General features: G+C 35.7%; 1 protein-coding gene across 1 annotated transcript in view; it reads left to right on the top strand.

Moving 5' to 3' along the window:
• The window catches only part of ANKS1B (ankyrin repeat and sterile alpha motif domain containing 1B), a 1,349,660-nt gene that overhangs the window by 146,105 nt on the left and 1,191,416 nt on the right, over nt 1-12,139 (top strand). Inside the window, exon 2 of the mRNA XM_052001623.1 lies at nt 4,275-4,355. Coding sequence (XP_051857583.1) covers nt 4,275-4,355 — 81 coding nt within the window. The remainder of the gene's footprint in view (nt 1-4,274; nt 4,356-12,139) is intronic.

Raw genomic sequence — 12,139 nt, 5'->3', positions numbered from 1 at the left:
TATTTGCTGTCTAGAGGAGGAAAGGGTGGGAGAAAAATTTGGAACACTAGATTTTGCATGGGTGAATATTGAAACTCTCTTTGCATGTATTTTGAAAATAAAAAGTTCTTATTAGGGAAAAACAAAATTATTTAGTAATACTCTTAGATTGCTTATCCATTGGAGAGTGACCTTTGATCTAATATTTGTATTAATTCCTATATTTCTTGGATATCAGACTATATAAAATATTCAATACAAAATTCCCCCCATTTAGTGCTTTAACCCTTAATCTAACTACATTGATTTTACTCAAACAAAAGTTTTCAATTTCACAAAACTGCATTTTTTGACAACTGACTACTTCAAGAAGAAGAGATATCTTCTATGGAGAATGACAATGTAAAGCAAATAAAACTAAAGGGCCCATTGAAAACTAAGGGCAGGGTGATAGTGATCACACATAGCATTTTAATATTTGTGGAACACCTGACATGTATTTTCTCATTTGCTCCTCAAGATAATCCCATGAGATAGTTGCACTTAATGTCCCCATTTTATAGATGCAGAAACACACTGGGAAGTTAAATGATTTGCCCAGGGTCACATTGTTGGTAAATAAATGAGACAAGATTTGAATTCAGATCTTCTTGATTCCCATTTCAGTACTCTGCCAAATGAGCCTGGCTTTAATTTCCAGTCTGAGTAGCAATATGGTTGGGTGATGACAAATCAGTAAGGGTCAGATCTCTTTTTTCTAATCCTCCATTCTTATCAGTAAAAGATATTTCTGTTTACATATCTCTCTCCTTCTCTTCTCTTCCATGTCATTCCATCAAAGACCTTCCATTCCATTGAAGTTCCCCAACACCTCTGGCTTTCATTTGTTCTTCTTCCTCTGTGAGCAGTAGCAAGTTAGGTTTTTGTGAAAGCAGGAGGAAAGGGAAAGGTAAGGAGCAAAAAGAACAAAGGAAAGGAGGTCTTTGGGAATAATTCTTATGGAGTTCCAAATTGTCCCATTGTCTTTTCCCTTGAGACAGATCTGAGAAAATGCGTTATAGGCATTAGAAGCTATTTTTGGGAGGTGCTAAAAACTTCAAAGGGGACAAGTTTACTGATAAGTGCTTGCTGACTGCTTGCTAATAAAGATATGGTGAAGGGTTAAGCTGCTATTCTGTAAAGTTAGGGAGTTACTAGATTGTTTTATATTGGTTCATATTCTCATGCTACTCCATGCCATGGGAATCTGCTGCCAAGAGGCATGGTAATTTAATGGATAGAATGCTATATTTAGAATCTAGAAATATGAGTTCAAATTCTGCCCCACACACTTATTAGGTGTGGCTTGTGAGGAACTTTTAAAATCTCAAAGCATTGTAAATATATCGGCTATTGTTCCCAAAAAGGTGGGAATCAGTTGTTACTACCTTTCACAACAACATGTAGAATTAATTTATCATGTTTCTCATATGGCATTTTGTGTATCAAGTTCTACATAGGATGAGAAACTATCAATTAAATAAGATAGTCCACTCAATTAAAGATAGAAATTAACATAGATCATGTAGAAGTTATCTTTGAGTTGGACTTCTCCTTTTTAAAATAAAGAAGCTAAGGCTCTTGGAGATGGAGTGTCTTGCCCAAGTTCATCCAGATAGTTTGGGATAGAAACAGGAAACGACCCTCTGATTTGGGTCCAAGTTTTCCTTTTCCTTCTCTGTCCCTGTCTCTGCCTCTGTCTCTCTCTGTCTGTTGGTCTGTCTCTGTCTCTCTCAAATCTCCATGCTGCCTTCACAATCTACTAGGTAATTAATGATTTATAGGTATTAGCTTGTATATTGACACAATCCCTGGCTGATAGCTCCCATCTAGTGCTAGGAAATAAGTAAACAAGCATTTGCTCTGGTAACTTCAGCTTATGTCTACTTTACTTGTAGAAGCTGCACGAGGGCAGAGACTCTTAATTTTACCTTTGTATTGCCAGTGCTTAGAACAATACCTTGCATGTAGTAGATATTTTTTAGATATTTCTTTTGAATTATTGTGATAAAGCATTTTTTTATCCTTTAGCTTTCTAGAAGCTGAAAATGGGTTCCTCTAATTGCAGAGGCTAAATTAATATGGTTATAAGAGCTCTGCAAGAAATAAGGAGAATTGAAGTTTTTAAACTGGATAAAGGAAGACTCAGGAGGTTGATGAGACTACCTGAAAGGTTGTCTTGTAGAAGAGAGATTAGTTTTGTCCAGTTATAGTTCCAGAGGGCAGAACTCAGACAATTGTCATGAATGTTTCTGTGCAATAACATGTTATTAAAAAATATAGAAAATCATCCTAATGGCTGCAATGAGTGAAAGTGCAAAGATGCAAATTAGATTTGATGTGAGTATAATGGGAGAATGGAGCGCAAAGGTGAGTTACATAAGGAAAAACTTCTTAACAATTAGAGCTATAAAAGTGTAATGGAAAAACATTTATTAAGTAATTAATATGTACCAAGTGCTATGCTAAGTGCTGGAGGTGGAAATACAAAAACGAGATAGCTCCTTCTCTTAAGGAGCTTCCATTTTAATTAGTATAGGCAGCACATAAAATTTTTGGGCTTCATGGCAGATGGAAAATCCAGTTGGTCCTTAGAGTTCAGTGCACAAAGCAGATGTTAGCCCTCTGAGATGGTGGTAAGTACTGGCAAGGGACATAGCCAATCATTCTACAAGCATTTATTAAGCACCCTTTATATCCTTAATAACTAAGCTGTGATCTTATAATACAAATACAAAAAAAAGAAAAGAAAGACTCCTTGATAAGGAGTTTTTATTTTAGTGGAACAGAAAACAAGCATACATACATACATACATAAATATATACACATACATAGTGCATAAGTATAAAGTGAATCAAGAGAAATCTGCAGAAAGTAATTAAATATAAGTTGAGGAGGAAGAACACTAGTAGTTGGGGAGATCAGGAATCACTTCATGCAGAAAAGGGTGCTTTAACTGCTTCTTAAAGACAGACAGGAACAAGGACTCTGAGGAACAGCTGAGAAGGGAACACATTCCAAATATGATGGATAATTAATGCAAAGGCAACAGGGAACTTTGTGTGAGTCACCAGTGCAAAACCATCTTGACTGGATCACAGAGAATTGGTGGAAAACTAATGAACAATTAGACTGGAAAGATACTTTGAGGTTAGATTGTATGGGGATTTGAAGGCTAAACATGGATATTTACATTTAATCCTCTGGGCACTATGAAGCCAGTGGGAAGGTGGTCCACAATATCAGATGTGATAAACAATTTGTGAATGATGAAGCCTGAAAAATCTTATTAGTCAGTAATGATATCACTGAGGAAAAAGTAATTCTTGCTTATTATGGAGAGAGCAGTTGAGCTGAACAACTACTATTGGGAAGAGGGGTAATGAGGATGATTATTGAAGTGGTTTGGAGTTCTGGTCATCTTGAGTTTCTCCCCTCTAATTGAAATTCTTAAAGAAATGGTGAGATGATCAATTACCCAGTGTGTTGTAGGGGAATTTATTTTTTGGTTATTGCTTGGACAAGATGGGCACTGAGGTCCTTCCTCAATTTGAATTTTGTGATTCTATGAGGTCCATAGATAATATTACTTAGAAAGTTGTTGGGAGTCTTCACCTGATATATATAGGCTGTGCACCGTGACACATCTAATATAAAATTTAATTGGGAATTGTCAATGACATTGGAACCCCCAAATCTGATCATTCTCTGTTATCATGTGCCCTGTATCATATAATATAAAATTGGTTTTAGTCTGGCAAACTGAAAAGGGAAGCAGTCATTATGTTATTATTGCATTGAAAAATGTCTCAAGATACTAAAAGCTTCTAAAAGATTAAAAAAAAAATTGCTCACCTTTACATGGCACTTGAAGTTTTGCAAAGCACTTTACATAGATTAATATGATGGAAAGTCGTAAAAGTTCCTATGATGCATGTTTATATGTTTATATCTTCTCTGGCCAACAAGCATTTGTAAAGCCCTAACTAGTGGCCAGCATTGCACTCAGTTCTGGTCATCTCGAGAGTTTTCCTAACGAATCCCTTACCATCCGATGAAATTGAATGTTGCTTCAAGACGGACTGTTGGAAAACCGTGTCAATCATCTTCCACCCAGCCGGCATTTCCATACGCACTGCACTGCTGGCTCTTGGGGACCCCCGGCTTCTTTTTGGTTGTTGATTTCTGATATTGTCCATGCGCGCGCAGATGGTCCTGCTCACTGGCTAACTCTGCACCTCTGCTTTATTCGCAGCATCTGGCGAGGTCCCAATGTGAACTGCACAGACAGTTCGGGTTACACTGCTTTGCACCATGCAGCTTTAAATGGACATAAGTAAGTGCCGCTTATTCAGACTGCAACTGGTCTTCTTCTTGTATTTAGTTACAGATAATGAAGTTGATTCACTCAGGGTAGATGCATGAAAGAGGCCATCTGTCCCTTGAGGCTTGTGGTCACTGTGCTGGGGACGGTGCATTTGGAAAGGCTGCTAGGTAACTGCATTAACCGTTTGGAAGCAACCAGAGTATTGTTCCTGGACACCCTGTGTGGGGTTACTGCCAAGTACAAAGGAGCCAAAAGTGTTCTAAGCTATTAAACATCAACCCTTTGAGCAGGGGGAGGGAGGAAGCAAGGAGCGGCTTTCAGAGCTTATCAGATAGAGAAGCTATAATGTTATGTACCCTGGATTTAGAGTTTAAAAAACCTGGATTGGAATCCTGACTTTGCCACTTAATATCCGTATAATCTCGGTCAATGCATCTTAACCTGTCTGAATCTCAATTTCCTCCTCTGTGAAGTAAGGGAAGTTGGGCTGGATGACCTGAAGAGTCCTTTCTAGTTCTAAATTTATAACCCCATGAAATCTTTCACTTCTAGCTTTTGTATCCTTTCAGGAAAGAAAGTGATAGGAATGATATCTTGTGAAATCCTCCTTAAGAGACTGCATGAAAATTTTCTTTCACAATTCTTTGCACTTGGCCAATGGCTTCTTTGCTGTCATCGCTATTTCATGTTTCAAAGCAATGGGGTGGGGCTGGATAGAACAAGGGCTCTCTTCCCACAGCCCCAGAATATTAGGGGCATCTAGGCTTAACACATGCACTCCTTCAGCAGCATGTTACTGGACCGAGTCAGGAAAAGTTGGATTTCTTTATTACTTTGGATACTTATAACTGTATAATCATAGACAAATGAGTTAACATCTCTGTGTCTTATTTTCCTCATTTGCAGAATGAGAATATTAATCTTGATGGTCTGAAATATTCCTTTAAATCTATGATTCTATGTTTTTATGTTCCCAGGGACTTGTCTAAGTGATCTAATGATTTGTGAATCAAAATAAAGCTGGGATGTTGTGGAGCAGTCACTTACATGATTACAAGTTGTGAGTGGGGTGTGTGTGTGGAATCTTTCTTTTGCCTGAATGATGCAAATGAGTTAAATTAAAATTTCTGAATTTCTCAGATAACTGTGCAATCCCTCACTTCAATCTTCTTGTGTAGAAATGGCCACTGTCAGTTATTTACTACTCAAATGTCTATGATTCTTTGAAATGCACCAAGCATTTAGACTAGTCACCATTGGTTTTGGACATGTGTGGGAAGGAGGAAGTTTACATTGGACACTCAAAGATTATTTTTCTTGAGTTATTGATTAGCAGATCGGCTGTGTTCTACACATCAATGCAATAGTCATCACATGATTTAAACCATGTGGAGCCTGTTTGTGTAGAAGTGTTCTCCTATGCTGACCAGCAACTTATCTACAATATAATGTCAACTGTCTCAGCCTAAGAGAGTAGATATCAGAAACAGTACTTGAAATCAGATTTTTCTGACTCTGTGTCCATGCTTTGGTACACGATGCTCTGCTGGTCTACATATCCCTTCCTATAATCTTTAGTGATCTAACATTAGTTTCCTTGTATCTAGATGTTTTATCCTGAATTTTATTCTTAACTGTGTTTTGTACCTAAATACCGAATTTTCAACTTGCAATTTTGCCTGTTGTTTTCATCCTTTCAGAGGGAAAAAAATGGTCTGTTGTATAATTCCCTTCATTCTTCCCTCCTGCCTAACCAATCAGTCACTGCTGGCATTTTTTTTCTGAGCAGAGTTTTATTTTATTCCTTGTTTGTATCTGGACCTATGGGAATGAAGCCAAATTAAATAGGGCTGAGAAGTTTGATCCTTTCAATCCCATAGAGTTCTCTTCACGATACCTTTTGGATAGAGTCTAGATTGCTCATTTCCTGCTGTGTGGGAAAGCTTTGATGGGACAAATAGACAGAACAACTTCATCCTGCCCATATTGACTGTTGATCTCTGTCATCTTATCTCAGCTGGCCATGAACATTTTACCTGTTAAGTTTTGTGTGAGAAAGACTAACCGCATTCTTGTTTTACCTTTGTTTAAATGAAGATATAAAGCAAGACTTTGGTCAGTGTCCTGGTGCAAACCCCAAACCTGGGGAGGTAAGGACAAATAATAATTGTCTTCCTGTAGTGCTTTGGAGCTTAAAATCACTTTCCTCATAATAATCTTAGGATTTCAAAAATATTTAATATTTCTGGAGGGTAAATTTCTTTTATCAGTGCTGAGACTAATAATTTTAAGATTCTAAGTTGTAAGTTGCCCCATATACTGAGAGGTTAAGTGACTTGCCAGATCCTTTAGATCCCATAGTGAATATGTATCAGACTTAAACTCTGGCCATCTGACTCTCTACTATGCCAAGCTGTCTCCCAAGGAAGGACATGCAAGTATGATGATCCTTGTTATACAGGTGAGGAAACCAAGGCTCAGAAATGGAAAGAGATTTCTCCAAAGTTCTGTATCTCCAAAGTTTCATGTATTAAATTATAGCACTGAGACTTGGACCAAGATTCTCCTTATTCTGAGTCTTTTTTTTTTTCTATTATACTTCTATTATCCTTCCTCTAGCCTTTCAGTTCATGTTGACAGTGTTATAATAATGACTATTTAAATTAACTTTAGAACAATTAAAAAGATAACCAGAGATATATGATAAATATATATACACATATATTTCCTTTCCTGTAATAATCTCATGTTTTGTAAAAATATTTTCTATTGTAACTTATTCTTCACTCATATAATGACAATATGATGTACTAGAATGAGCACTTCAGATTTGGGCCCTAAGTCCATCTCTTCCAGAAGTTAACAAAGTGGCCTTGGATAAGATACCTAAGTTTCCTCAGACCTAAAATTGGGAAGGACTGGGCTAGATTATTTCTGTGGTCCCAATGAAAGAGTTAGTGAATCTTTGTTTTGTTATTGTACATGTATACTATTCGGTAAGTAGCAATTGCTGAACATTTTGATTTTAAATTGTTTTATTTATAGAGTTATAGATTTTCCATACACAGATCATCTACTCTATGAGCGTATGCACAGTGTTTAAAAATTAACCTGACATTGGCTTTTCTCTGTCAGCTAACATGCTTCTTGTCTTCTTCCTCATATTAACAGATTTCTCATCTCTAAGATGGAAATAATAAAACTCACACCACCTATCTCATGGGATTATTGTAATGCTCAAATGGACTAATATCTATAAGACCCTTTGCAAAATTGAAGTTCTATACAAATATCGACTTTTACCAGTCTTCAGGATTTTTATTATTATGATGTGAGAACATGCCAGTTTTAATAGGGTCACATGGAAGAAATAATTAAAATAGAAAATGTGCTGTAATATATATATATATATTCCAAAGCTAAATAAGAATGATTTTTGGATCATCTTTATATTTGCTTCTCTCATTCTCACAGAGATAATTGATAATTGACTATAATACATTTTTCCTCCCTGAAGGAAGTCTTGGCATTCAGCACAAAAACTCATCTCCATCATTTTTCTCTGTTGTAGCCATCTGCTTTGTGCTGTTAATACAGGATGTTATAATCACCAGATTTGGAGTCATACAATTCCAAGGACTGGAAAAAATGTGAAGAAGTCACATAGTTCAAGCTTTTGCTTTGGGCAGAAAAGTTTGCCCTAAAAGCTAATCCATATTCTTCACACTACAGGTTCACATTTTTTTCCTCTTTTCCTATGTTCTTGAAGCTTCTGGTTTCTTGGCATGGGACCTGTCCAGAGTACTGACAGCTCCTGATCCAATACCATGGTTTGAGAGAGAAGTTGGTCCTTTCCGAATAATTGTTTTGATAATTTCCAGGGCCATTAAAAAGACTTATGAGCTACAAATGCTAGAAAAAATATTTTATTGGCTTAGAAGAAAGCATGTGTTCAGCCAGAAATCAACTCTTATTAGAAAGTAAGAAAAGAACAAAAAGATTTACATTTGAATCAGAAGTAAAGTAGATCTAAATAAGTAGGTTAAATCACTCGTAATTTGCTTGTAACCAAATTTCTTAGATTCTTGTTAGCGAAAAATAAAACTGACTTAAATTTGAATCTTTTAGTCTTATTTCAAATATAACTTAGTTGTCAGTTTGTTTTCTCTTCTTTTCCCCCTGTAATATTAATCAATATTTATATGTTTGTGCTTAATTTCATCCTCCTTTTTCCATTTGTATCATAATATTTTCCCTTATTTTGGAGACAAAGTCAGGCTTTATAAAACTCTAGAGGTCCATGTTTCTTGTATTTTCTTTAGAAAAATATCAGCAGAAAATTAAGATGCTCTCCAGTCAGAATATGTATAACTATCATTATTTGAAGATTTGAAATATTTCTGAGGGATTTTCCACTACTCTTTCTCCCAGTATTTGTCTTTAGAGAATACATTCTTAGTGTGCCCCTCCTCCTCCAGCTGTCATTATCTGTTTTGAAGATAATTGATTCAAATGACTTCCTGATTCTTGATAGCTAAAATGTCTTGTTATTTACTTGTCCTGTCCCTGTGTTTTCCTGTACAGCATGAGTAGAGGATTTGTAAGGATTTGTGATTTTTGGCCTGAAAGTTGCTTTTTTTTTGTAATATGAAAATCACTTTGATATAAAAACCTCTTTTTTTTTCAGACAGTGGATGCAAACTAATTAGTACTCCCTTGAGGAAAAAAAAAATCCTTTAACCTTGAGTAACCTGAAGGTAACTAAGTTATCTATTAGTTAGATCACAGAATGTATTGACTTAGTCTTTGCTTGGTTCTGCTGGGGAATTTTCCCAATGATATCTCCATTAAAGTGAAGCATGGTTTTCAAGAAAATGACAAAGTTCCTTGGTCAAGACTGAAAATTTTCATTCCTTTGACTTCTGTACTCCTTCAGAAGAAAGGATATTCATTGTATTGCTCCCTAGATAAATTCTCAGCAGGGAAGGCTGGAGGAAAATGAAGCATTTTAGCACTGACCATTTAATTACAGAAATTTACTGAATTTGAGCAACCAAAAGATTAGAATTCCTTTGAGTTTGTTACAAGAGGGGTCCTTTTTTAGTCTCAAGTATAATCATCAGGGAATGAAGGCAAATTTAAGTGTGATCTGGGTAGGTCCTTTCATAGTTTTGAGCTTCAGTTCTATCATTTACAAAATAAGGATTGAGATCATAGATCAAGGAGGATTAGGGCTGGAGGAGATTTTAAGAGGTCTTCAAGTCCTTTAAAAATAAAGAGGTTGTACTCAAAGCCCTACTTTGCTGTAGTCTTCTAGGGTTTAAATAGATCTAGGAAGTGAGTCAATGATTTATTTTTATAGGGAACTCCCCAGTGAGGATATTTCCTTTATTTCTCTGCAATTTAGTTGCCTAGAGTACTTAAACATTGAGAGATGTGCCCAAGATCATGCGCTACGTATGAAAGAAGGAATTAAAATTCAAGTCTTCCTGGCTTTGAAGCAATTTTATATTGAAAATGATGGACACCAGACTCTAGAAGTTTAGAATGTCTTTTTTTTTTTTTTGCAAGAGATCTGAGATTTCATTGGTGTTGTCTCTTCCATGATGCTGAAGTCAATCCCTCTGTGCCTTCATGAGTTATTATGCCTGAAAAAACATCATCAACTTATAGCCAGCTTACTGATGAGACAATTCATTTCCAAGCTGGAGCAGGTCTTGGAAAATGATAGCCATCCTTTTGCTGTGCCTTTACATAGAATGTTTCCATGTTGTTATAAAGGGTATTTGTGGGTATACCCTTTGAGAACCCCAGCTCACCTTTATGGCATACATGAAAAAGTGAAGGAAGAGGACTTTATGAATACAAAAGACAGAATATTGAGAAAACTTTGAATGGTTTATTGAATGGATATAATTTGAATAATTGGTACTCTTTATAGCTGACTTTTAAAATGGTTAGTTTTAAACTGATAGAATTAGAGCACTGCTCTGCTTATCATTTATCAGGAAGATACAAAATAAAATGGTGTAAAGTATTTTGTGTAATTGCAATTTTCAAATAATTCATTTTGTTTATTTACTTCCCTGGAATTATTTAATAAGCAGAATTGGGGTGTCATGCAAAATTGATTATACTTTGAATAAACTAGAGATATTTGTAATAAATTACTTGTGAGGAGGTATATTCATTACAAATGAAATAATATATATGTGGAAAATGAAATGAAAAAAAGTGTTTTTCTGTTTACACATTAATTATTGTAGTTAATTGCTTGGTGAATAGACACTACCTTGATTATAAGTTACAAATTTTATTAATAGAAATCATATGTTTGTGTATGGGACAGTAGTGACCAATAAAACAGTCAGAGACTTTCAAGGTAAGGAAAAACAAAAAGGGATTTATTATGATCTTGTGAGAAAGGGCAACTCCCAACATACAAGGTGTCAGTAGAGGAAGTGCAAAGCACAAACTGCAAAACACAAGATTAAATAGATCCTGATTGCAGAAATCTCCACACCCATTCTCACCCTGGCCTTTGGCTTACATACTAAATGTGGAAATCTATCCCAGGAAGAAAAGTATATTAGTAAATACAAACTCTTAAAATTTCCCTAGAGAACTGCTATACAAGCAGATATTCTAGGACAAGAGAATTCTGTTACCTGAATTCTCAAAGCCATCACTGCCTTTACTTTAAAAGAAGTACTTAAATGCTAATTAAGAGGTGGTGGGAAACAGGAGGGGGAATATCCATCCAAGACAATCAAACAGCTTAACTTATTATTGCAAAGTCTCAAGACCATATTCCCATGAGAGGTCTTCACTCAGTTTATTCCATATATTTGTATTTCATAAGAATGTTTGAATTTGCCCTACTGAAATCATCAAATCATAATTCAAGAGTGGAACAGCAGGACTTAAACATGACATATAAGTTTGAATGTTAGATTTAGAGTCAGAGCATCTTCTTTCAAATTGTAGCTCTTTCATTTACTACTTGTATGATGTTGAGTGAGTCGATTTACTTTTCTGGGCCTCAGTTTCCTGAACTCTAAAATAAGAGTACTGGACCAGATATTCTCTTAGGTTCCTGTCCAGCTCAAGATTTATGTTTCCGGTCCTACCAATCTGAGAATGCTCTGAGTGTTGACTAGTGATGTGTTATATGTATTATTATTTGAGGACCAGCTAAATTGTATTTATGGAGTCTCACCTTTATATTGGCTACAAAGAGATGAATTTTCTGGCCACAGAAGTTCATGAAGACCATGTTTTTTGTTGAATAAGAATTGTGGTGAATCAATTTTTAAAAGTAAAGCTATTTGAATTTTAGCAAATGTATTCCAGGGAATCAAGCTCAGTCACCACTGCCTGGGCCACTATCTCTAATCAAGTCCCAGAATCTCATTTACAGTAAAAAACAACAACAAAAAAACAGAAAAAATCTTTGGAGTCAGAGTATACAGAGAATACAGCTTCATGATTTACTTTTTCTCCTGCTTGCTTTAACTATATACATGGGGTATGATATAGGCATGCTACCGTCAGAAGACCAAGGTAAATTTACAAAAATATGTATATTCTTTCAATAGTCTTATAAATTGGGAACTAGCAAACACATATTATACAAACTGCTAGAAAACATCTACAAAAACCGAATGAAAGCAGAAATGGAGATCCCCATGGTGTAGGGGAGTGGCTATAGCATACTTAGTTGCTGCACCCAACTTGTATCATTAACTAGCTTATGAGACCTTACTAAGTCACATAAACTTTTTAGACTCCAT

Source organism: Antechinus flavipes, chromosome 5 (genome assembly GCF_016432865.1).
Source record: "Antechinus flavipes isolate AdamAnt ecotype Samford, QLD, Australia chromosome 5, AdamAnt_v2, whole genome shotgun sequence".
In the NCBI taxonomy this organism is placed as follows: Eukaryota; Metazoa; Chordata; class Mammalia; order Dasyuromorphia; family Dasyuridae; genus Antechinus; species Antechinus flavipes.
Note: the sequence above shows the minus strand (reverse complement) of the source record. Positions and strands in the feature narration are given on the sequence as shown.